Below are 26,237 nucleotides of genomic sequence, written 5' to 3'. Positions count from 1 at the left end.
AAGTGCATGATGTGATAACTGTTCAACTGGGGAGTATTTTTGCTTCCAGGGAGTGGAATGCAACTTGCTAGAGCTTGAGAAGGGAGAATGTTGTCATGGTGTTCTTGCTTTACAGGTATGAATTGCAATACGCTCCTCAGCCACCTCCAAGTATGTGTCAGTTCATAACTGCTACAGAAATGACTCTACAGCGCTATGCAGCAGATATAAATAGCAGGCTTATCAGGCAGGTGGAGCGTTTGAAACAAGAAGCAGTTACTGTACCTGTCTGTGAGGAACAGCTGAAAGAAATTGAACGTTGTATTAAAGTTTTCCTTCATGAAAATGGAGAAGAGGGCTCACTGAGCTTAGCAAGCGTTATCATCTCTGCTCTCTGTACACTTACGAGGTGAGGTGCCTCTTGAGACATTTTTTTGTATTTATTCATGCTTTAAGACCACATTAAAGGAATATTCTAAGTGACATAATTATGCGGAGCATGCAATAGCATGTTGGTATCTGCTTGTCTAACTAAGCGTCATAATTGGTCTAGGCGGAATCTGATGATGGAAGGTGCAGCGTCTAGTGCTGGAGAGCAGCTGGTTGATCTCACCTCAAGAGATGGAGCCTGGTTCTTGGAGGAGCTGTGCAGCATGAGTGGGAATGTTACGTGCCTTGTACAGTTGCTGAAGCAGTGTCATCTGGTACCCCAGGACTTAGATATTCCTAACCCAATTGAAGCATCAGAAGCTGTTCATTTAGCTAATGGAGTATATATCTCACTTCAGGTGACAATTATTTTTGTTACTTTTTCTTCCCTCATCCTGAACCTTCTAACCATTCTTAACAAATCCTTCCTTAAAAATAGCTAAATGCTTGTTTATGCTATTGCTAAAATTGTTTGGACCTTAGTCTTGGTTGCTCCACTTCTTCACTGAGTTGACCAGCCATTTACTACTTCCATTTGCATTTTTTGTTGGTCAGAAGAAACCATTTTGATCTATACATGGCAAGTTTTTAAAATTGCTGTAGAATAACCATGAGAAAGTTGGTAGCAAAATAAGAGCTTTGTGTCTTACTCACAAGTAAGACACAAATTAATATCACAAGATAGAAAGACACAAATCAATTAAGTAGCCTGAAACAAATTCTGCAAAACCTGCTCTACAGACCCCAATCCCCAAAATAGGAAGGAGAAAAATCCATTTTTAATTTTGCATTTTAAGAGTTTTCACTAACAAAATATTTCATTAGTGACAGCTTGAGTAAAACAAACATCTTGTAAGGAATGTAGGCATTTTACAAACTCTAGCTGGTACAAATAGCTTTTTGAGGTTTTTGGTCCCGCTGTATTGCTTTTGAAATGTATTTCCTTACCAACCTTTGAGTGCATTGAGATTTTCTTCACTTTTTTTCTTTACTCTTCTTCAAAGCATTACCCTGTGTTTCAGAAGCATGCATGTAATTTCTCTGCACTGCAGCTGGATCTTTCACCAACACACTGCCATATTTTGAGCTCTTAGATGAGATGTGAAGCTTGGTAAACAGCCAACTAATCTTTTTTGGTGTGTGTTGTCTCATTTTGGAGATGGAGGGCAATGGCTGGTCCCTTCCATAGCCTGCTGTAGCCTTCTGATGCATTCTGTAGCCCTCTGATGCACTGTTTGGTGAAAATTGCTTTACATACTAAGGTACTGTTTTTCCTACCTGCAGTGATTTCTATGGCGTGAATAGGCCTCTAGCTACAATAATCACTACCTGCCATCTTTGATTCTGTTGCCTTCTCTAGTCCAATCAGTTTAGCAAATCATAAATTCAGTTGTTAATTTAACTCATTTATAGTTCCATAGTGGGAAAGAAAATCTAAATCATTTGAACAAATGGATTTGCAAAGTGTGGTCTCTGCACCGTTAATTCTCTGCTGAGCATTGCTGTAAGAGATTGCTGCTGTTGCTGTGAGGTAGTTGTTAGTACATTATGTAAATGTTTGACAAATCTTTTCTTTTTAACAAGATTTTATGTGCTAAGTTTAAAACCTGTTGCTAGCCCCAAATTTAGAGGGAGCCATATTCCTGAGTGGGTTTTTTTGATTAAATTTTTTTTAACCTTTGCTAACCAGCATCCTGTTATAATTTAAATAATATCTATTGTAGGTGGTGTAATACTAAAATGAGAAAGGTGTTGCATATGGTAGTTTTTTGGGGAAAAAGTTCTTATGATTCTATACTTAATTTTCAACAGGAATTGAACTCAAACTTTCGGCAGATCATTTTTCCTGAAGCACTCAGGTGCTTAATGAAAGGAGAGTACACTTTAGAAAGTATGCTTCTTGAGTTAGATAATCTTATTGAACAAACAACTGATGGAGTCCCTTTGCAAACATTGGTTGAATCTCTTCAAGCCTACTTACGAAATGCAGCTATGGGACTAGAGGAAGAAACACATACTCATTACATTGATGTTGCAAGGTAAATCGCATACATTATTATTTTGTTTTTTTAGTTCAGCTTTATGTTCAGCAGTCTTCATATACTTTCTTGTTCTTAATTTGGCTGCATTTGATTGATTATCTGTTTGAAATACAGGCTTTTTTTGCCCAGGAATACCCTTAAGAAGAGCATATATAGATTTTACAGTGAAACAAATACAGAGCTACAGCAATAGAAACATTTATATCTGCTGAAGGTAGACTTTTGAGTTGTATGGTAGTTAACATTCCAAAATATGTGTGCTTGTGATTTTACATTTGAAGCTTTTAAGGAATGAGAGAAAAGGAACAGGAACTGGTTCACGGGTCTGTGGGAGGAACCTGCGAAAGGGAGCACTTGTAACCGTGGCACCTCCTTGTCGGGAGCTTTGGGCAGCTTTTGCCTAATGAATCAGTGACTTGATGACCAGACTTGTGCAACTTGTAACATGGGACAGTACCTTTCTGGAGAAGTGTTTGCTAGACAGCCGAGCCAATTTAAAAGCTTCCTGCCAAGTAAAAGGAGAGTGGTCTTGCCGCTTCCCTTGCGCCAGTTATGTGGTGCTCATCTAATCCATCAGTGGTACAGTGAATCTTGCTATACCAGTTAAAAACAATTTACTTTTTTCTCTTAGGTTAATTTTCTTCATGGTTTACCCATTGGCAAGCCTGCTCAGCTTGTTAGTTGAGGGTCAAAAATGATATGAGGGAGGGAGAAGATAAGACTGCCCTTTCAGGAGCAGCAAGCTGTTAAAGCATCCCAGCCATAGCCTGAAACCTCATCCTCCACCTATTTAGCCCATACCTCATTCAGTCAATTATAAATGCGTGTTTTCATAAAATCAGTACTTGGTTTTCAAGGAACGAAAGGTAATTTTTGCATCACTTATTCATAATTTTTTACTGTGCTTATTATAGGAAGTACAGTCTGTATCCTCTAGCTAGGATTTAAGTTCAACTTATAGGCGATCCTTTAATACAACTTTAACTTGTATAATAACATCAACTGTTCTTATGGGTCCAGCATTAGAACTTCATGTATAGAATCATATGGAAAGAGGAGTGGAAAAAAAGAAGCTACAAAAAATTCACTTAGTTTGAATGCAGCTTACATTTGGTTCTGATCTGCTCTAGCTATGGAGAAAATAGGTTTTTAAAAAAAATCCTGTTTATTGACTGTAGATTAAGCAAAGACATGTAAATTTTCTTTCTTTAAGAGTACTTCATGCTCAGTATGGTGAGTTGATTCAGCCAAGAAATGGTTCAGTTGATGAGACTCCCAAAATGTCTGCTGGTCAGATGCTTTTGGTAGCATTTGATGGAATGTTTGCTCAAGTGGAAACTGCATTTGGTTTATTGATTGAAAAGGTATGTGCTTTATTTATTTTTTTCCCCAAAGTACTCTTTGAGCCAGGAGTAAAAGGTTTATAAAACAAAACTAATTTCCTTTACATCACTCAGCTAAACAAGATGGAAATACCTGTTGCTTGGCGTAAGATTGACATAATTAGGGAAGCCCGAAGCACCCAAGTTAATTTCTTTGATGACGATAATAATCGGCAAGTTCTGGAGGAAATTTTCTTTCTGAAGAGACTACAAACAATTAAAGAATTCTTCAGACTCTGTGGTACCTTTTCTAAAACATTGTCAGGTAAATAAATATGTTGTCAAATATTCAATATTGCTTTGTCCACTTCTCATCTCATGTCCTTTTTGAGAAAAATGTTAAAAGGATAGTCACATCTTTTGTAACTTATCTTTCATATATGGCTAGTAGCCAGAAGTTAAAAATGAATTCCTGTAATTTTGCTGTGTTTCTAAATCTGATGATATTAGTGTATCAAATGTTTAATTTATAACAAGAATACTATCTATTTCTTTCCTTTAAAAGGAATCAGTTCACTTGAAGACCAGAACACAGTGAATGGACCTGTTCAAATTGTCAATGTGAAAGCCCTTTATAGAAACTCTTGTTTTAGTGAAGACCAAATGGCCAAACCAATAAAGGCTTTTACAGCTGACTTTGTGAGGCAGCTTTTAATTGGCCTTCCAAATCAAGCTTTGGGACTTACTTTGTGCAGTTTCATCAGTGCTTTGGGTGTGGATATCATTGCTCAGGTAGAAGCTAAGGACTTTGGAGCGGAGAGCAAAGTTTCTGTGGATGACCTGTGCAAGAAAGCTGTGGAGCACAATATCCAAATTGGCAAGTTCTCACAGTTGGTCATGAACAGGGCAACAGTATTAGCTAGTTCATATGATACAGCATGGAAGAAGCATGATTTAGTGCGCAGACTTGAAACCAGTATTTCATCTTGCAAGACTAGTCTTCAGAGAGTGCAGCTGCATATTGCCATGTTCCAGGTGAGACTGCATGTTTTTTGCAATTTTTTTCTGTGGAAAATAAGTTTTAGTTACTGTGTCTGAGCACTACAGGGGCTTTATTTTGTCAAATGATTTTCAGTGTATTTTAATGGACTTGATATACTATTTAGGTTTTTAATTCTTCTCTAAATGTATAGAGGGGGGAAAAGTGTAACAGCTAATTACTTTGAAGATTAGCTGCCTTATAAGATGCAAATGTGACAATGCGTAAATTCTTTTTTGACTAAATACACAACTTTTTTTCAGTAACCATGAAGTCATTTATTAGAAGAAAAGATGTCATTCATTGGCTTTCTTACAAGCAATGTTGTCCCATTTCCCCCCTGCTTCTTTAAAAAAAAAAAAAAAAAAAAAAAAGTAGACTTTAAAGAATGTGCTTGCTTAAAGCAGAGGATATACATTGCTGAATGTCATCTTGTACCCTTCCTTCAAATTTCACTGCCTTAACTCCTTGTTCCCCTCTACCTCATGGAACAAGTATAAATAGCAGCTGTATTGATCATAAAAACGTTCTTCAGAGGCTTTAGATGAATGTCATCATGTACATTGAATTGTATGTTGGTATCCAGTTGTATTGTAGTATCACTGCTCTTCATTCTGTAGCGACTTGTAGGTTAAGAGTAGAGGCTTTGTCCACATCGGTTACTAACCTGTTTCACAGGTTGGTAAGCAAAATTGTCTGTTTGTTTTGTAACGTATCACAAGTGAACTGTTTCTGAAGATTGAGGAGTTTTCCTTTACATTAAGGAAATGTGTATAAATCACTTCTAGTAAGTTAGTGACTGATTAATGGCATAATTGTCCAGTCCAACAAAGCATAGTTTATAGAATTTAACACTGTAAAGATTAAGAACTTCAAAACATGCTGGTATCATCTTCAGATACCTAGTCCTTTTGAAATACTCTTACTATAAGGTGTACCAGAATACTAGAATTGCTGTTCGTGAAGCAAAGTGTTTTGTGATGAGTAATATTGCTAATCAAGCCTTTTCCTATTTAAAAAAAAAAAAAAAAAAACAAAAGTGGCAGCATGAAGATCTTCTTATCAGTCGCCCACAGGCCATCTCTGTTACTCCTCCACCTCGTTCTGCAATTTTAGCCAGCATGAAAAAGAAACTTCATACTCTCAGTCAGATTGAAGCTTCAATTGCAACAGTCCAGGTACTGCTACTTCCGGGGGCGGTTGTTCAGCAGCATATTGAAATGCGACTCTTTCTAACCATACATTCCAGAATTATCTGCCACCTCCAGATTAACTGTGTTGTTATCTAAGCACAAACTTCATGGTATTTTCATTGCTCTCTTTCAGTCTGCTTTGTCTTGCTCTGTCTGTTGTGTATTATTATATTATTTGATTTTTTTGTCATCTCATAGTACACAGCATTCTCTCCTGGTGTACCAGTAAATCTGTTTCATGGGCAAAAATTCTGATACGTAAAAATACCCTTCTTTCTGAAGGCTGATCATACTCTTATTCTTTACGTTTGTTTTACTTAGGTGATCCTCACTATCATTTTACTAACAAAGTGTTGAAAGCTTCCTGTGCAAGTCTGGGCAAATCCTTTCTTGTGTGTGTTAAGGCTTCTACATGTTGTAGATCTGCCCAGCTTTTCAGGCTGTTGTAAGAACAAATTAAATTTTTGTTTTTATGTGTTTCTTTTTTAAGACTTCAGGGTATTACAGTAATTGATGTTTAATTGTTTAAAAATACCTACTGTTTAACTTGTTGAATTTTAATTTTGTTTTTATTTATTAAGGTACTGCTCATAATCCTTTTTTGAAGATTATTTGTACAAGAGTCCAGGACTCCCATGATTTTATTTTATTTTTAGTCTAGACATGTAGTGATTTAATTTGTTACTGTATTTTGTGGTGGGTTAAAATCTAGACAAGTGATTTTGTTTTCATAACAATCAAATCCAGTTGTGATGTGTTCTGAAAACAGCATAGGCCTACATCTGTCATTCACGTATACCACATTCTTTTATATATATGGATATAAAAATGTATGCGACTGCACGAGTTAATATGCATAGTTTTTTTAAGTTAGGCTTAATATGCTCTGTGTGTGTGTATATATATACACACACTTTCCTATTATCATTTTTTCCCAATGTAGGAGAAACTAGCAGCACTTGAAGCAAGTATTGAGCAGCGTTTAAAATGGGCAGGAGGTGCTAATCCTGCACTGGCACCAGTCTTGCAAGACTTTGATGCCACTATTGCTGAAAGAAGAAACCTTGTCCTTAAAGAAAGTCAACGAGCAAGTCAGGTACTATAGATGAAGAAGTATTGACTTGATAAGTATGTTTACTTGTTACTTTCTACTTGAGATACAACTGATTTATGTGAAAGATATTTTTCCTCCTCAACATCTAAACAGCAAGAAATCCAAATATTTCTGGGAATCCCACTTTAAAAGCAATTTGAATCACCTCTGGGAGAGTTGCCACAGGGCTGGATGCCCCTGAAATGATATCATTATTGTAACAGGGCAGCTTTACTGCTGTATTTAAAATTCGCTTTTCTAAGGATATGGGACAAATGCAGTTTGTTTAATACACAGTTTAATTGGGCTATCTTCTTTCTTGCTTTCTCTTTGATTCTCAGGTTACGTTCCTCTGCAGTAACATCATTCATTTTGAAAGTTTACGTACTAGAACAGCGGAAGCCTTAAATCTGGATGCTGCATTATTTGAACTTCTCAAACGCTGTCAACAAATGTGCTCATTTGCATCACAGTTCAACAGTTCAGTCTCTGAACTGGAGCTTCGCTTACTTCAGAGAGTGGTGAGTAAAAGTCAAAGCAAAATACATAACGCTACAGAATTACTGTAATGAGTTCTCCATTTTGCCTTTCATTCCCCATAATATTGTGTATACCTTCTAATGAGTAATGGATGACAGTTTACACTGTCAACTGCTGAACACTTGGTGGTAGCACCTGCAAAGCAATTGAGTTTTATCTCTGGATATAGCTATTAAAATGCTTCTGTTATTTTTAGGGCACCGGTCTCGAACATCCTATCGGTAGCTCTGAATGGCTTCACTCAGCTCACAAGCAGTTGACCCAGGAAATATCTACACAGAGAACAGTACAAACAGAGAGAGAACAGCAAATAGAAACAGTCTGTGAAACAATTCAGAACCTGGTGGATAGTATTAAAACTGTGCTCACTGGTCATAATAGGCAACTTGGAGATGTCAAGCATCTGCTGAAAGCTATGGCAAAGGTATGCCTGAAATGTCATTAAATTTTAGTGCTGAAAACAATGTCAGTATAGTTCAAGAAAAATAACACTTTTATAAATAAAGTGTGTATCTGTATATACAATTAAATACGTATGTATAAAAACAAAACAGTGAATTTTGTTCATGCATATAGTGTTCCAGATGTGAATTTTTAGAGATCAAATTGGTTTTATAAAGCTGTATTTCTAGAGCTGTTAATCACATTTTGGTTGACCTTAAGCCTTTTTGTCTGTTGGCAGTTGAAAGATTTTTTTTATGCATTTAAAAATCCTCCTAGCTTTTAATCGGTAAAACATATGATCTTTTTCAAATTTTTCTTGAGATGCAACTGTTGAAAATTATGGTTATTTGTAGACAGATTATGAACTAAGAGGCTGAAAACACTAAGAAATGCTGAACTTCATTCTATTTTTAAAAATATAACAGATAGTTAAACCTTTTTATCACATCTCTGTTACAGGATGAAGAAGCAGCTTTGGCAGATGGTGAAGATGTTCCCTATGAGAATAGTGTTAGGCAGTTCTTAGGCGAATATAAATCGTGGCAAGATAATATTCAGACAGTTTTGTTTACATTAGTTCAGGTAATGGGTCAGGTCCGCAGTCAGGAACATGTCGAAATGCTGCAGGAAATAACTCCCACCTTGAAAGAACTAAAAACACAGAGCCAAAGGTAAGTTCCCTTCTGTTTGTTGAAGACATTTTGCTTATCCACTAGCCTGTAGCAGAAGCACGACACCGCGTGCCTACTTGGTGATTGTCTTAGCATGCTAAAATCTTTTTGCAAAACTTGACTTCTGGCTTTCATTTTGAATTTTCAAATCAACTTGAATAGCTGCATGAATATTTATCAACTCCATTATGTTTTCTAGTGTCTACAATAATCTAGTGAGCTTTGCATCACCCTTAGTTACGGATACATCGAATGAATGCTCAAGCCCAACATCATCTGCTACATATCAGCCAACCTTTGCTGCAGGTAACACTTGAAAAAGTACCAAAATTCAAACATGAGGAATTGATGTTAGAGAGGGCGTCATAATTTTTGATAAATCTTGAAATACAGCTAGTCCTTACAGGATTATAATAGCCTGTAGAATTCCAGTTATGCAACATCCAATACTGGATGACCAAGTAGCCTTCAAGATCTAAATTTGCTCCACAAAGCCCAGAATGCATGCAACCCATTACTGTGTATTATACACTATTATCAACCAAAGAGTAATTAATGTTAAAATTATTATTAAAACTTAGGGTGACTTTGGAATAAATTCTGAAACTGTGCTAATGCATTCATGTCCACAAAATTTTTCATTACTTTACACTTAACAGAAACATGCATAAACTTACCCTGAGCATGAATTTCTTCTTATATAAAGAATTATTCTGCTATCAATATTTGGACTGAGCATAGTTTCCTGACTTCCATTAAGGACAGGAATTGCTTTTTATAACTGCCACACAAAATGATAGTCAGGCTAAGAGCGCTTTAAAAAATTGTTTGATATAAATAAATATTTTGTGATAGAACAAAACCTCTGGTTTGATTCTATGAAGTGAAAGGAATTGGCTTTTATACAGAAAAGGAAATGGGAAAGACTGAAGAGAGAAGAACTGTTCAGAGACTCATGCATTTGTTTATACTGAAGTACTGATAACTGTATTTGATGCATATTTGATAGTGCTTCCATCTATAGTATACTATTTTGAACACTTATGTGTGTTTAACAGGCAAAATCCAATCTTGATAAGAACAAGTATTTTCTCATTTCAAACTTCACTGAATGTATAGTTTATCTACGTTAAGCCTCTTCTTTCTTAGACTGAAATGCGTTTTTGAAAATAAAAGTTGAAGGCTGCTGGAGTGGGACATGATACCTCACTTAAGGCACAATCTATACAACTGCTTGTTTTGATATTAGCAGTTCATAAAGATGCAGAAATCCTTAGGCAAGAAGGCAAAGCTAAAGATTTAACTATTGCAATTCAATAGTGGACAGGTTATTTGGATGAATAAAGGTTATTTTTTCAATTTAAATGTATTCTGAAATTTAGTTTCGGAAAGTAGATTTCAATGAAATTCTGTGGCTTAATTCAAATTACTTCAACTTTTCTTTTTGTACAGCTGTACGTAGCAATACAGGGCAGAAAACTCAGCCAGAGGTGATGTCACAGAATGCAAGAAAGCTAATTCAGAAAAATCTTGCCACATCAGCAGATACTCCTCCAAGCACAGTTTTGGGAACTGGCAAAAGTGTTGCCTGTAGTCCTAAAAAGACAGCCAGGGACCCTAAAACAGGAAAAGGTAAGTACAGGAATACAGTGGGATTTGTGTGGGTTTCTTTGTTTGTTTGTTTTTTTTAATGAAAAGTGCACTTCTGTGCTGGAATGTAAAATTCAATTTTATTTTGTGCTTTTAGCCGTGCAGGAAAGGAATTCGTATGCAGTTAGTGTGTGGAAGCGAGTCAAAGCCAAGTTAGAGGGCCGAGATGTGGATCCCAACAGGAGAATGTCTGTTGCTGAACAGGTGAGTTGAAACTATTAAAATTCTATTACTAGACCTTGCTTTAAATATTTGTGTGTGCACGCATGCCTGTGTGTGCGCACACATGCTAAAGTACAACTTTAAAAATGAAACACTATGGTGAATGGGGTCTGTTTTTTATCTTTTGAGATGTACTATTTATATTTCAAAGCAAGTCAAGTATGCGGTTGCCCTGTATTGCTGCATTCATTTTTTATCAAATGTTCTCATTTCCTATATCATAAATTTTATGTAAACTCATGAAACTGATAAAATTGCATTTTGTACCTTAATAAGCCAACATTGGTTACACAGCTGTTGATATCCACCAAAGCACTGGATTTTTACAGCTGTCTAATAGACAGGACTTGTCTGTGTTCACCAGCATAACATAACTATCTGTCTGTCTCTGAAGCGTCAAAGTCGGTGGACCCAAGTGCCCATGTAAATTTGAGAATGTTGGGACTATTTTCTAGATTGGGGTTATGAATGAGATACCATCTTTCCCCCACCCCTTCCCCCAGTACACGTTCTTATTTCTTCTGTGGATTATGTGAGATTATGTAAAATTAAGTGTACAGTTACTATAGATCTTTTTTCACTGAAACTTCGTATATTCAGGCAACATTCAACAGTTAATTTTAAGATCACCTAAACACACTTTAAGATCTAGTGTATTTTAATTTCTTGTTTGACTTTTTAATAGGTTGACTTTGTGATTAAGGAAGCAACTAATCTAGATAACTTGGCTCAGCTGTATGAAGGTTGGACTGCCTGGGTATGAGTAGGGAGAAAGCAGATGAGTCTGGTTCAGCGAGGTCAGACATCCACCAGAATCAACACGGCCTCAGGCATCCATAGCCGCACCACAGTCGGTGGTGATGCATACTGGGGCTTAATCTGAGGAAACCTAGGAAATCTCGGTGCACTGGGAAGTGAATCCTGCAGGATAGCTGCACTCAGGGATACGCTAAACACAATGGTCTGCAACCCCCAAGGTCAAGGGTGAAAGTTCACTGCTTGAACAACACGGTTTGTCTTTCTGCTACGGAAGAACTGCAAACGTGTCTGGGGGTTAGCTGCAGAAAGAAATCGGGATGCTACAAACCGCAGAGTGATTTGGAACTCAATTCCACCTGACCCTGTGAACAATTCAGGAAACACCGAACCCTGTTCAAAGAAAAACAGAAAAAATGGGGCCATGAAGAAATCACAGCAAAGGAAGATTTGATGCATTCAGATTCTTGTTACTCTTGTTGCTTGGCAACAGAGCTGGTTGAGTCGACCAGTTAGTGCAGAAAAAGGCTACAAAATGTAAACTTCAGAAATGGACTGAAAGCAAAGAGCTGTACATCAGATATACGCTGCATTGGAAGAACTTCTGAGATAGAAGAAAAAGCCTTTGTTCTCTTCTTTTCCTCTTTCCTTTCTTTCCTCCCTCCCAGCCTCTCCTTGCATACCCCTCTTTTGGCTTATTCTTGTAGTTTAGGCGTACTTCCAATATACTTTTTATTTCAATCCTTCTACTTCACAGTTTAGTCAAATTAACAACTTAAATTTTGTTTGGTAAACAAATTTTCCAAAAGCACTGAAAATAGAGAACATCAATGATTACTTATGAGTTGGATGGTCAAATGCAAAATGTAATTTTGGTTATTTTAAAGTCATTTCTGTGATTCTATCATGTACAGTTTCTCAAAATTGTCACTGTGCATTTAAAAGTAATGAATCTTACAGGCATTTGATTTAATGTGCACTTCCCTCTGCTTGCAGTGTACACTTTTTTTGTAATTCAAATTGTCCCTCCAATTCATTCTACTGTGATTGCTGTAGTTTCTTTCGTACAACGTAGCTAATCCAATGTAATCTTTACCTTTTTAAAAACCAGGATAGAGTATCTAGTAGAGTTTTACATTGTTGATGACAGATAAACAATAAAGTGATGTTCTGGTGGAGGTAGAGTGATACGCTTTTTACTTCACTTTCCTAATACTTTTAGTTTACACTTGTAAATTATAGCGCTTCAGTTCACAGGGGTATACATATAATCCAACAAATGAAGGACTCTCCAATTTTTGTTCAACTAGATTTGTAAAGATTTCTGCAAAGTAATTTTGCTTTGCCATATTACTTCTATAGGTTGTTGTTCAATAATGCATTCATAGTGAGTCTTCCACCAAGGCTTTTTTTTTAATCAGTTCTTCACTCGAAGTGTGATTATGGTCAGAAAAGTCTCTCTAAAAATGGCATCTTTTTACTTAGAACTATGTCCTGCTTGTCCGTCAATTGTCTAAAATACCACTTCCTTCCTTTTAGAAGTTTGGACTGTCTTTGGCTCTGAAACACCTTTAGGAAAAGGAAACTTGCTTTTCTTATCCCAAATAAACCTAACATAATTCAGTTATAACTACAGAATCTGTTACAGGGATATCCAAAGCAGAAATGCACGTTGTCTTTCTTAACTCAGATAAATTTGCATAGCTACATATAAAAAGTTTCCTTTTGTAAATTTGGTGAATTATTTACATGCAGCTGCTGAAAAAATGATAGACATGAAGTTCCTTTATGCCATTTTAGTCACTTTTCAGAGTAAAAACACACTTCAGTTTTTCAATCAAAATTTAAGTATTAGTGAACTTGGCTCAAATTCTTTACTAGGATAAAATTCATTTAATTGAATGGATTTACAGCAGTTCATCTGAGTAGAAAGCTTGGCTAACAATTTTCAGATAACAAATTAACACCAGACATAAGTAATAGAAGAACTTATATTATTTTCAGTATTTGCACTATGCTAACTGCTCTGCCTCCTAAGTAGGTCTTAGAGTTCACTTTCTCCTCTGTTGCCAATTTTTCGTGGACATGCACTTTGAAGTGTAAGAAATGTCAACAGATATACGGCCTTTTTCTTTCTTTTGTGTTGCATTCTGATTGCCTGATTAACTCCAGGGAAGTCACAGGCTTTATATTTAATGATACTCATGTGCAAATGCATTCCACTGTCATTGCTTCCTGAACCCTCTGCCATGCCATGTATTGCAAGAAAGAAGGTGTTTGAATGTTGCAGTGAAGAACATTCATATGCAGAACAAGACACTTTACACTGTTAGTCCTTTTTACTTTTTCTCCAGTTAAAAATAACCTTACGAACAATCTGTTTGGAGTACCATAGTAATAAGAGTGTATTATACATGCTGTTTTATTTCTTGGAAGTTGTGGGAAGGGAGGGGTAATGCACTCACCTGTGGCTCATGTATTATACCTCTGCTATCCAGAAATGAAACACTTGTGTGGAGATGGGTTCTTTACTGCGTAATTTAATAAAGTTTTAAAAAAAAAATTGTGTTCATAATTTCCTTTTATGCAAAACTTTGTGGTTTTGAAAACTATGGGGAAGAATAAAAGGCCTAGTACCTATCAAATTCCAGATTATAACTGGATTCTACAGAGAATTAAATGTGTGTAATGTTAAGGAGACAACTCACATGTTTAGGAGTTTGTGGGACTGTCAACTTTTATGTGCTGAAGTCAAAACACATTTTTCCTGGTAAATTTTGACAATGTGGTGAGATGGTACAGTCTTTCTTAAACCTAAAATAGAGTTCTTAAACAGATTTTCTGCGTGCATGTTGCATGCACGAGACTGCAGTAAGACTGTTGGTTTTTTTTCAAATTAATGTCTTTACAGGAAAAGACATAAGGTTACTTTGTTTTAGTAAAACTGAGACATCTACTTTGTTGCTGCAACAAAACCTAGAATAATGCAAATCTAGAATCAAAATCTTCATAAATATACATAAATCAGCTGAAGTAATAGAAGCTGAACTGTTCAGCTGATGGCAGTTTTTTGCTTGATGCTCACCTGCAGGAAATGTTAACCAAGGGATCTTGCTATAAATGAATTCCTTACAGTCGAATTTGAAGTGGTGCAGCAGTTTTAAGTTGTTACCTCCTTTCAACTATATAGTCTAATGCTTGAGATACACTTCACCCTCTGGGACTCCAGTTACTAGTTTTTCTGTCTTCCCACCCATTTCCATAAAATCAGGGTAGAAGCACTGCTTTTTCTAATAGGTTATTGCAATGTGTTTAGGCCTAAGCAACCTGGAGTCTTCAGTGGCATGTCAAGTTAATATAACTTAAGTTGAAATCATAGCGAATATTTACAGTAATGCAACTTTTTAGTACTTTGCAGACACTTCATGATCTGTTTATTTCCTTCTCAACATCCAATTTTGCATTCAGTGATTACTCTTTTTTTTAAAAAAAAAGTAGTATTTTTCATTTGTAACTTTTCAAATATCTGTAACAAACTCAAGTCTGTAATCAGAATTTTGAGACATTGCATCTGGGGAAAAAAACATTTTTCAGTCAAAAATGACAAGACATTTTCAAGACTTTGAATTAAGTTTCTATAAAATCATTGGTGTGACTTAATGCTAGTGCTAGGTTATCTTGCATGGGAAACAAGTATGCTTCACTGCACAGACTCCACAGTGGGAATCACAGCAACCACGAACACAGCTGCTGCAAAACCACATAGCTGTCTGCTTTCTATTCAAAGCTGATAAAATAATATTTATCCTCTGTTAACTGCTTTGAGATGTCTGAACAAAAAGCACCATATACAAATATTATTTTAAAAATACTGTAGAGGATTGGAGAGTTAAAGCTTTATTTTTATAAATATTGTAGTCCTGAAGATCCATTTTCTTTCATCAGTGTGTTCTGTGCCTAGTACATTTGGCCTAGCTATTTTAGTATGCTCAGATGCTTCAGAAGTTTCTTTGCTTTATTTTCCCCCTCTCCTTTTTTTTTCCTTTTTTTTTTTTTGCAAGCTTTTTCTAAATTAGCAGGCATGCCCCCTTATAGGTTAAATAATTGTTCTAGGAAAAAATGTTTAAGACAAGAATTGCCATCCATTTAGCTTTTGTTTTCTTAAATGTGGTACCCAATTAGCACATGTAATTTATATTTTTTCTGTAGTGAAAAAGATCTATTCAGGAGTGCACTATTAGCATTTTAGTTAACAAAGATTATTTTGTTAGCAATGTAGACAAATGTTAAGTATGACATTACTTTTGTGTGTACCTAAATGTGTAACTGATCAGTTCAATTTTTCACTTCCATCAGGCATTGTCTTTTTGTTAATAGCATAAGGGAAAAAAATTTTTGATATGCATTTATTATTGTACATGTGATAAAGGGGTGAGAGGATTACCATGTAAAATGTCTCCCCGTCTTCCTCTCTCCCAATGCAGGGACTAATTAAACTGCGTCTCTTAATGGCACTTTAAACTTAGCTCAGGCATTTAATTAAATCTGTTGTTTTAAAACTGACTTTATAAGTCTGAGGCTTGCTGCAAATTCTGTGCGTCCCTTCTAAGAGAATCTCAGTGCATGAACACTGCATCTACCTTGCAGCACCATCTGCATGACACAGAAGCATATAGGAAACTACTGGTTTTCCACAGTTCAGGCAATGTGTGGGAGGTGATGGATAGACTTGCAGGATTGGGTTTCCACACTCTGAGCTACTGATACCAGCGTTCTCTGCCTTCTGTATTAGGACTAGGAGTTTTAACAAATGTTGTATTTATATTTATACACATACACGCATGCACGTGCGCCTATTTTTTGGATTTATGCTATGCTCTGTGGCCTGGCTGCTGACACAGGAGAGCGCCCAGTGGCCTGGCAGGGCCCGAGGCTGTCGCGTTCTCTGCAGTGGGGTGCACGCCTGCGCCAGTGCTCTTCCTGGACAGCGAAGGCGTCCTGGGAGACTCGCTTTGCCCTCCACACCCTGGGCCTGGAGGAGCACTTACACCAGGGAGCGAGACCTGTGCAGGCCCACCGGGATGGGGGAAAAGCTGCAGCTGTAGTGTCATTTGGGAGTTGGCATTTGAAAGACCACCTGGGAGATCGATGAATCTGGCAGTGGGGATGGAGGCAATGGAAAATATCTGCTTTTTTATTGGTGACTGTTATGTTTTTGTGGAGAGAATTATCCGACTAGATGAAAGCAGGAGCTGGCTGGTTGGCCCTATTGAGCTGGCTTATGCAGGATGCTGCAAATACTCCTAGGAGCAATAACAGTATGGACATGAGTAGAAACACAGCACATTGCTTTCTCAAAAGACTTTCATCAGAATTACTGCTGTCATCACTTTCTTATGAAATTATTTTTTGTTTGAGGTTTGCTGTAGTGCAATAGTGGATTTTGAGGGTGGAACCCATTTTTGAGGTTAAGTGCAAAACAATACACAAAGATATTCTCAGCCTTTAGGAACTGCAAGTAAATCAGTTTGAAAGTTGTTCAGTAAAGCATCTATTCCTTATAGAGTGCTCTTCAAAATCATTCAAGATTCTAGAAGACCAAAGACATTTACCTCTGAGGTATCATCCCTAGCCCTGGCTGAGGTGAAAGCTAGCACTGTGTCCTTTCTGCTCTGTGTCAAGTTCATGAATTGAGGTGAAGGGGTGGAAGAAGAGTAACGCAGTTTTTGTGTCAGCAATGATAAAATGTTTTCCCTCACTCTGGAATTGCATTACATCCTAGAGACAGTGATTAAGCTCATAAATACATGCATGACTGAAACATTTAGGAAATTGAGTCAGAAAATATATATCTACTAGTGCCTTTCTCCCGTATCTATTTCTGTGCTACTACAGCTTGTGAAAAAATTAGAGCAAGTTGTCGGACTTGTGACGGTAATTATGGTGGCTAGGTCAGACTGTTGTGTATTCAGACCTGGTGCAACTTCCAGAGAAGCTATGGATTATTTCATCTGCTTCCTGTGTGGTAATCTTGAAGAAATCTCTTGCAACTGGATTCAGCTCTATTATAGGTGACATACTGGCTGTTTCACATCAGTCAAAAGCAATCTGTTTACATACCTATGCTATTAAAAACAGGAGAACTTCAAGAGCAAGAAAGTTTCTGTTGGTGAGTCCTGGTGACATGTATTTCAGCTATAGTGGCTATTCATTAGTCTTGAAACATTCTGGACTTTTTCAGTTTCAGAAGCATCTGACTATTTTTAACACATGCTATATGTGTCAAGCAAAGGTAATATGTTTTTACTGTTTTTTCAGTTTTACAGTTTTTACTACTGAGTAGCCTTTTACTTAATGCCTTCTGACAATCACATTTTTAGGTTACAAGGGTAAGATGTTTTAAAATAAGATTCTCCTTGAAGGTCCTAAGGGGGAGGGGGGTAAGTGGGTAAATAAGACGTTTGTTTTTCTGACACACTGCAAGTGCTTGTGCCATTAAATTAGCCCTGCGTCCAGACGATTATTTTTTGACTAAGCGGCATTAACAATGCTGTGGTTATGTCCCAGATATTGACTGCAATTTTGCTGGATCGCCTTCCCCAGGATGCCTCTGTCCCTTGAGGAGCTTCCTCATTTTCTGGTGTGCTGTCCGCACCGCTCGGGGCCTGCCGAAGCCGCCGGTTTGCCCGGGCCGGGCAACGCAGCCGCCCGCCGTAGCCTGCTGCGAGGGGGGGCAGCTCGCCGCTCCGCCGACAACCCGCAAGCACCACCGCCCCCCGCGGCGGCCCGGCCGTTAACTGCTGCCCCTGTCGTGGTCGCACTGCGACAGAGGGGGAGGGGCGGGGGGCGGCTGCCGCACGCTGATTGGGCGGCTGCCTCTATTCAAATCCCATCGGCCAACCGACCGTCGGTGAGACCGCGCCGGCGCTCTGTGATTGGCCCGCGCTGCGTTTCCCGCCGGCCAATCACGATGCCGGGCAGGGCTGCGGCACGCTGACGGGAGGGGGGAGGGGCCGCGGCTATAAGAGGCGGCGGCGGCGGCGCTGCGGTGCGCGGCCGGGCGGCGGGGGGCGGCGGCACCAGGGCGGTGCAAGATGGCGGAGGGAGACAATAAGAGCAGCAACCAGCTGGTGAGCGGCCGGGGCGGGCGGGATTGGCTGCGGTGCCGCTTGGAGCGGCGCGGGGGCCGGCAGCGCCCCTGCCCGGGGCCGGGGCCGGGCCGTCGCCTGGGGAATGCCTCGGTGGGCCCGGCCCGGCCCGGCTTCTCCGCGCCGCGGCCTGGCTGGCGGCCGCGCTCGGCCCTCCCGCGCCGGGGGAGCCGGGCTTGGCCGCAGTCTCGGCCGGCGGCGGCCACCTTTCTTTCCCACAAGGCTCCCGTGCGTGGATTGACTGGGACCTCGGGCCTGGCGGAGGCTGAGCTCAGCTAGGGCAGCTCTGTGCCGCGCGTAGGAACGGGCGCTGCTGTTGCTCTGCTGCTCGTGGGCTCATAATAACGTCTCGCTTTACCTGATGCGCAAGGCTTACATTTAATATTCATGTCTTCATGTTTCAACATCCCTCGGCTATGCTATCGTACGCTTAAAAGATGCAGGAAGACAGTGACAGGAGCTGGGTGGTTAGCCTACCTTAAATACATAAAAGGTGGGCTTGGACAAGGGTATGAGTGTATCGATCTCTGTAACCAGACAGGTACTGGGAAAACTGCTGTAGAGCATGGGGTTGAAGGGGTGGAAGAAGGGAGACTTCTGAGTGGACTGCCTACCAGTGTTTCTCGAAATGGGAAGCTGGACAACTAGGATATACTGAAAGAATTCAAATTGGCACTTTCAATAGCTTAGAAGTGGAAAGAATATTTAGATTTCAGAAGCAAAAATAAATGGATCTGTGCTGCCAAAAATTTGCCCTATGTTCTAGAGGGATGCCCCCTTCAGAACGGAAGTTCAGATTTATGGAAACTTGATTTTATTTAATTAATGGAAAATCACTTTTGATGGACATATTTTGGAATTAAGATGGTGTTGGTGTTGACAAAACTGACTTAGCAAGCTTTCTCTCCCTAACCCACTGGGAAAACAAATTACTGTACTTCTAGGCTGACAGAGGCAGGCTACTGCTAATAACAGTGGTATATTCTGCTCTGTTTCCCATTAAATTTTCTTTTGGCTGTGTTGCTAACTGCAGACAGACAGAAGTAATAAAGAAAAACAGTTTGGTGTAAAATATTTTCTGGAGAAAGGCAACTTTTTTCCCTTTATGTGGGGGCTTGTGTTCTATAAAACATGAAATAGATGTGATAGCTGTCTGCTCTATTTTGTCCTTAGCTGTAGTTTTAAAATAGTTTACAATGATACTGTATAAGAGAACTGTGTTTTACCATAGTAGGTGCACGCAGCTGTCTTTGTTACCTAGGAAATGGTATAAGGCTTCTCATTTGAGATAAATGTATCATCCACTTGGGAATTAAACCTGCTCTGCCATCTCTGCACAGCAGATGTGCAGGTCGTGATGACTTTTAACCTCTTACTATGTAGGAAATAGTCTGTTCTGTTCGTGGTTACTTGAGTTTTGTAATCTCCGAGATCCCTTGTCCCACTGAGGGCAAACTATTAAATGTGGCACTCCTCAGGCCAGCTGCTCAGCAAGCTGATGCTGGAGCAGATCCAAAAGATGCGCAGAGAGCAACTGCGTCGTTTGATGCCTTTGCTAGTGTAGGAAGGGGTGTAAAGGTCCCCTGGCCACAGTCTTGGGCGACTTGTGGAACGACTTTGCAATCTGAATATGATCAGCTGGATAACTTTTCCTTATTGTAGTTTCTGAGGTTTTTTTAATCTGTCTTCCAAGAAACACTGTTTCATGTTGGATGGCAACTAGAAGGCTTTAGTTTAAATGTGTTGGAGTTGTTTTTAAATATATTTGTATTTTAATTAGTTCTCATGTTTGCCACTTTCTTAGTGTTGATACTGAGAATTTGAGGGGTTCTAGCTAGACTTTAAAACTTAAGTTTTTAATAATCTGATGAAGGGGAAAAGTACCATAAAGGGGAGACTGGGGAAAATCAGCTTGTTAAAATCTGGGAGAAGGTAGTGAGAATAGCCATAAAGAAGTGGTTTTTTAGATATCTAAACTATTATAAGCAGGATGAGGATGAACACTTACTTTAACATCTTTTTTATTAGAGAATTGAAACAGACAATTTGGGATGTGACATATAAGTGCTTTATAGAAGAATACTTTTTGTTAGGTTCAATATTAACAGGTTTTGTAATTAAAAAAGAAAGGCTTTGAAGGAGAGGAAGAATGGGAACATGCATATGGTTAAACAGTCATATTGGGAAATATATCACAAAGTGCATGAAGTGAACTTAAGAGAACTCAGTCTTTGTACCAGTTTATATACTGACATGAGAGATGCTACAACTCTGTTGGGACCGTGACTTTTCTAAAGTATCACTGTTACAGTGTCATAACATGGTAGATATTTTACAACATCATTAGTAATGTAAAGACTGCAGTCACAAATCCTTCTGTGTATTTATTTATGATGTACTTTTTTAGATACTTCATGTACAGAAGCTAATGTGATATTTTGGTTAGTAATAAAAAGTTTTCTTCTCTTTTTTTGTGTAGGCTGCAGAAACTGCTAGCTTGGAAGAACAATTGCAAGGATGGGGAGAAGTGATTTTGATGACTGATAAAATTCTTCGTTGGGAGAGAGCCTGGTTTCCTCTTGCGCTGATGAGCGTTGTTTCCTTTTCTTTCCTGTAAGTAGCTCATGGAGCATAGATCAGCATTGCACTCTCATGGCTGGTAGCAAAACTGTTAATAAAATTAGTAAGATATTTTCTTTAAAAATCTAATGGGAAGCTTTCTTATTCCAAGTTCTATTCCTTAATGCGTGTCAGCTTTCTTGAAAAGAAAAATTGAACTGGGAACAGAAAGTAACACCCATCACATCCCACTCACATCTCGCACTTCCTTTTAACTTCTCAACTATAGACTTTAAAAATGTGTTGAGGGTGAGGGGAGAGGTAGTGCTTTCTGCAAAAGCTATTTGTCAGTGATAACTGCTCTAGCTTCTTACCACCTTCAGCTGTATGCTGTTAATCTTTGTATCCTACTTAGTCAGATCTGGTTATCTTCTGTGGCTTTTTTCCCTAAGCCAACAGCAATACCTTTATGGTTTCAAGTTATAATAGAAAACTTGTTTCCACTGGGCAGACTTTTCAGAAATACTAGCAGTTTTGCACCTTTGGCATGGTGTTTAGGATGAATTCAGTCAGTTTCACACAATTGGTACTTTTAGACTGGCTCTTTGCTCTTTAAGAGAGCAGGAGGGGGGAAGGAAAGACTGTGAGTAACTTTTGGTCAACATGGTAGAAGAATGTTAACTGCCTCTGGGTTGGAGATGCTGAACTGGATTGCTGGAGGCACTTGTATGTGCTTTTATGTAATACTGTAGTAGCCAAGATGACCCCTGCAAGCCTTGTATAGATAAGTGTCCACATCAGTTGTGAAGTTTGCCAGTTGCCTGTTGTCTTGGAGTGAAGAAAAGAGAGCAGTTATAAATGTTGAACTAGGTGAGATAGGGATAAACTGTTTTTTGTCTGATCTAAATAAAGCTTATGGCTCTCAAGGGAGGTGAGGAGGATAGAAATCAAATGAAACTGAAAAGCAACTTTAAAAAAAGTGTGATTGCATGAACTTCAGGACATTTGCTTATAAATTGTCTGTAATTATAGCAGGAAAGATACTGTGTTGAATAATACTATGAGGAAGTAGAACTGCTACAAATCCTGAATTTGGAATTGGTACTTCATTGAACATGAACTTGAACATTCAGCACGTAGCACTGTGCCTAATGTATAAGAAGACTGGTCCTGCAATGGACTGTCACTTCTTTAATTCTATTACTTTAGTGTTTGGGAAGTGCTGCTAAGTGCAAATAAGTAACACAAGGCACAGTTAAGTGTTAACAGACACTCATGAAATAAGCTAGTTCTTGTCCAGAACTGATACTGTTGCATTTGAGTGATGGCAAAGTTAGTATGTCAGAGCATGCAGCACTGTCCTAATTGGAGGTTTATAAGTCCTTGTCTAGAACTGGTTTGGCCAACTGTTACAGTGAGAGACAGAGTAAATGACAACCTGTAGTGGATCTGGATATTGTAGTTTACTTAAGAACCAACAAGGTTAGAGCTTTCACCCTACCTGGTTATTTTACGTGCTCACAAACTCACTTGCCTCCCTCCATCCCCCTGCCCTGGCCAGTATAATGTTCACTAGGTCTTGACTTCTGGGAGAGCAATAATGAATTTTTAGATCTAGTGTACTTCATACTATGCTGTATTCTAGCATTTTCTTACCTAGTATGTTAAAAAACTTGTACTTTGATCATTTCATCTGTATTTGCTTGTAATAGTACTGAAGTATTTAAAACTAGTAGTAACAGGAGCAAATTTGGAAAAAAAAAATTGCAAGTGGGCAAGAGGGTAGGACTATTGTTTGCAGTCTTGAGCCAGTCTGAAGAGATGGCTAAATATGTCAAGTATTTAGTAGACTGAGTATCCAGAAATCATTTCCATTATCTTCTTTCTACAGGATGATCTACTACTTGGATCCATCTGTTCTTTCAGGCGTTTCCTGTTTTGTTATGTTTCTCTGTTTGGCTGATTACCTTGTTCCTGCTCTCGCACCTAGAATCTTTGGCTCTAATAAGTGGTGAGGAAAGCTTAAACTAAAATAGTTTCTCGAGTAATGAAGAAATTATGAACTTTATCAAAATGGTAGTTGGCTTTGTAATGTCAAACTACTCCTATATAAAGACATCGTAGCAAGAAGCTGGCAGTCTCTATATGTGAAGTAAGGACTCATAGTAAGATGTCCTGCATTCTTCTGTTTTTGAAAGACAATTACTACAGCATGTCTTTATTGTTCCTTCTCCAGCAAAATAAGATTTTTGCAGGAATATGGGCTTTTTCTGCACTACATTAAGGATGCTATTTAGTTCTGCTAAACTAGTTTTTACCAGTTAATGGATATTAGATACAACTAAAATTATGAGGAAGAGGATTGTATCATGTATTCAGAAAGAGAGTGGTAGCTGTAAATATTGATGAAGGTAAAGCATAATGCATATACTCTTTAGAGTATAGATGTGGTCATAAGTGATTGAAACAAATTGGGAGAAAGGCAAGGCTTATATAAAAACGGCAAGCTAGAGGAGAATCTTATTTGAACTATATTTTGAATTAAAAATAAATGTTAGTACATCTGCTCTAAATTGACTACTGGATAGATGTTCTTGTCGAATAATGTGCCAGCGTAAGAGCCAGTATAATAGAGACTGGTGGCAGGTAGAGATTAAAATCAGTGGTCTTCTGGATTAACAGGGGGTTGGGATTTAAGAGAGATTTGGTGTACAGAGAAAATACTAAATTAAATTAAAACTATATAGACAATTATATTACAGTGCTCAATAAAGTTAAGGTACTAAACTAAGCAAAGCAAATATCAAGATAAATACTGGACAAATTTCTTCTGCTAGAAAATACAGGAATTTTTTAATTTAAAGTTTCATATGTAAACTTAATTCATATCTCTTCCCCCCCCCCTCCAATAAAAGGACTACTGAGCAGCAGCAAAGATTTCATGAAATTTGCAGCAATTTGGTAAAAACTCGTCGCAGAATTGTTGGCTGGTGGAGACGTCTTTTCACACTGAAGGAAGAGAAGCCTAAAATGGTATCAGAGTTTCAGTTCTTCCATGTTGTCTTAAGCTATGTCTGTTTTGTTTAATCTTAAGTATTTTAGCAAGGGTTATGTCTGAAAAAAATGGTACTTTGCACCAAGAACCAACAGTTCTGGCTGTGACTTAATGCCAGTCATACATCTTATTTAAACCCTGAGTAGCAGTTACACAACTTCATACCTTTGATTTAAAGGTATCTAAAGATAGATTGGGTTTCTTTGGATAGGTAAATCCTTGGAAACCCAATTTGTAAGAGCACCTTAAAATAGATGTTTCCAGTGTACACTAACTGGCTGGAAAATTAGACCTTAGTAATGTATCAGATTAGGTACATGAACTGCTAAATATACTGTCCTGAAAACAGCTTCAGGTACTGTGTTAAGCAGAAGTTTATCAGCTGGGATAGCACAATCTGGCTCCGTGATACATATCTGGACAGAAAAGAACCTAAATACTGTACAACTGATGAACTGAAAATAAATGAGGAAGTACAATTGTAGACTTAGTAATCTCATAATTTTAATGGGCCTATGCATAAGTATTGCATGTGAAAGGGGCAAAAAACTTCAAGACAGTTTTAAATTTTGAAATAGTGCCTCATATTGAAGGGAAGGAATAGAATTCCCAACAGATTTTTGGTTAATGTTTCCTTCTCATTTTCTAGTACTTCATGACCATGCTTTGTTCTCTTGCTGTGGTTGCTTGGATAGGACAGCAAGTTCACAATCTCTTTCTCACGTATCTTATTGGTAAGTTTACAGTGTGCAAAATGGAAGTAACTTTTTTCTTACCTGCTTATACAGGTATGAGACTGATGGAAGTTAGTTTTGATTATTTGAGTGTGATGGGGTTTTTGTGTGGGGGTTTCTTTTTCTGTTTTTAAGCAGTTAATGGGGTTTAAGGGAAGCAAGAAATTGCAAGGTGAAAGGAGCTTTTTAAAGGAGTATTAAGTAATTCCAGTTGTTTGGGTTTTTTCTCTTTAGTAAGTTTCTTGCTGCTGTTTCCTGGACTAAACCAGCATGGGATCATTACAAAGTACATTGGAATGGCAAAAAGGGAGATAAACAAGCTTCTCAAGCACAAGGAAAAGAAAAATGAATGAAGACTTAACTGCTGTTCACTCTTGTAAAAGGTTTCCTTGGGAACAGTTTTGAGAATTAATGTATAATTAAGATAATAGAAGGAAGTTGTCTTGCTCACTGGCTTACTTTTTTTTTTTTTTTTTATTGGCTCCCTGATCAGTGAAAATGTCACTCTAGCAACTGCTGTGGATTTGTCTCTCTTGTTCTGTTGCTGATGGTTCTGCAGCCTGCAGCTGATCTCATATGAAAGATCCTGACCTTTGACATGTGGAGCTTATTCAGTATCTTCACCAAATTAAGAGGCCCCATAAATAAATACCCCAACTCAAAAAAACAGCAGTATTGTAATGTATGAATAGCATTCTGGTAACTATGTTAGCTTCACCAGTCATTAATCAACTAATGATTTGTGGCTACAGCAAGTATGGAAGTTTCTAAAGCTCCCACTTTTTGGAGACTTGTTACTACTGATTTTTGAGAGAAGATAATTACCTGAATAAGAATGAAGAATAATTATAGCTGAGGGTGCATACCCAGGATTGGGGGCAGAAGGTGATCCTATTGCCTCACTGAACCTCTGTTTGCTTATTTGGCTGCATAGATCAGATTCTGTCAAATAGGGTTCTGGAATACCTACATTTTTAGTTCTATTATTTAGCTGTAGCATAAATTTCAACTTATTGCACTGAAACTGTAGAAACTGAGTTAAGGTGTGTGTTACCTTAACAGTTGATAGTTTTAAAAACTGCTGTTGTCATGGAGCCATGTAATGCATTTGGTTTTATGAATGTTGTCTGTATACAAAATCACCTTGAATAGGCTAGATTTGTCCCTTGTAAATAAGCCTGTCTGAATTGTTTGTGCTTTTCTATGACCTCTCCCTTCTTTTTTTTTTAAACTGAACCGTTTTTCTTTAAAAAGCTAAAACCTGTGTTAATGCATTTTAAAAGTTTACTGTTTTAAGATGAACTCTCTTCAGTATCTATTGTAATTGTTGAATAGATAAATATAGACTTAAGAGAAACCTC

The 26,237-nt window shown here is 38.1% G+C and overlaps 2 protein-coding genes across 6 annotated transcripts in view; both read left to right on the top strand.

The window, feature by feature from the left end:
- Positions 1–14,183, top strand: part of SMG1 (SMG1 nonsense mediated mRNA decay associated PI3K related kinase) — a 71,480-nt gene extending 57,297 nt beyond the window's left edge. For all 4 annotated transcript variants that reach the window (XM_067306493.1, XM_067306492.1, XM_067306494.1 and 1 more), the window contains 15 exons: positions 116–388; positions 533–767; positions 2,221–2,447; positions 3,664–3,814; positions 3,908–4,097; positions 4,338–4,807; positions 5,852–5,989; positions 6,948–7,100; positions 7,439–7,618; positions 7,834–8,061; positions 8,541–8,752; positions 8,952–9,058; positions 10,205–10,384; positions 10,500–10,606; positions 11,310–14,183. In XM_067306493.1, coding sequence (XP_067162594.1) covers positions 116–388; positions 533–767; positions 2,221–2,447; positions 3,664–3,814; positions 3,908–4,097; positions 4,338–4,807; positions 5,852–5,989; positions 6,948–7,100; positions 7,439–7,618; positions 7,834–8,061; positions 8,541–8,752; positions 8,952–9,058; positions 10,205–10,384; positions 10,500–10,606; positions 11,310–11,387 — 2,929 coding nt within the window. In that variant the 3' untranslated portion in view covers positions 11,388–14,183. The remainder of the gene's footprint in view (positions 1–115; positions 389–532; positions 768–2,220; positions 2,448–3,663; positions 3,815–3,907; positions 4,098–4,337; positions 4,808–5,851; positions 5,990–6,947; positions 7,101–7,438; positions 7,619–7,833; positions 8,062–8,540; positions 8,753–8,951; positions 9,059–10,204; positions 10,385–10,499; positions 10,607–11,309) is intronic.
- A 4,235-nt stretch (positions 14,184–18,418) lies between these two features.
- Positions 18,419–26,237, top strand: ARL6IP1 (ADP ribosylation factor like GTPase 6 interacting protein 1). Of its 2 annotated transcripts, XM_067306415.1 has the most exons (6): positions 18,419–18,510; positions 21,008–21,141; positions 22,979–23,098; positions 24,003–24,120; positions 24,792–24,876; positions 25,111–26,237. In XM_067306415.1, exons 1-6 carry the CDS (start codon positions 18,475–18,477, stop codon positions 25,227–25,229), a joined length of 612 nt encoding a protein of 203 aa, XP_067162516.1. In that variant the 5' UTR covers positions 18,419–18,474; the 3' UTR covers positions 25,230–26,237. The 2 variants fall into 2 exon arrangements, with proteins under 2 accessions (XP_067162516.1, XP_067162517.1); XM_067306416.1 differs by lacking the exon at positions 22,979–23,098.

Source organism: Apteryx mantelli, chromosome 16 (assembly GCF_036417845.1).
Source record: "Apteryx mantelli isolate bAptMan1 chromosome 16, bAptMan1.hap1, whole genome shotgun sequence".
NCBI classification, from domain to species: domain Eukaryota; kingdom Metazoa; phylum Chordata; class Aves; order Apterygiformes; family Apterygidae; genus Apteryx; species Apteryx mantelli.
The sequence above is the reverse complement of the archived record's forward strand: the minus strand, read 5'-3'. Positions and strand labels throughout refer to the sequence as shown.

Bases quoted from the DNA above. Each gene is read 5' to 3' on its own strand.
- ARL6IP1 (XM_067306415.1), top strand. From the start codon at position 18,475: ATGGCGGAGGGAGACAATAAGAGCAGCAACCAGCTG. The intron at 18,511-21,007 runs GTGAGCGGCCGG...TTTTTTGTGTAG, and splicing joins ATAAGAGCAGCAACCAGCTG to GCTGCAGAAACTGCTAGCTT. The intron at 24,877-25,110 runs GTAAGTTTACAG...TTTTCTCTTTAG, and splicing joins CTTTCTCACGTATCTTATTG to TAAGTTTCTTGCTGCTGTTT.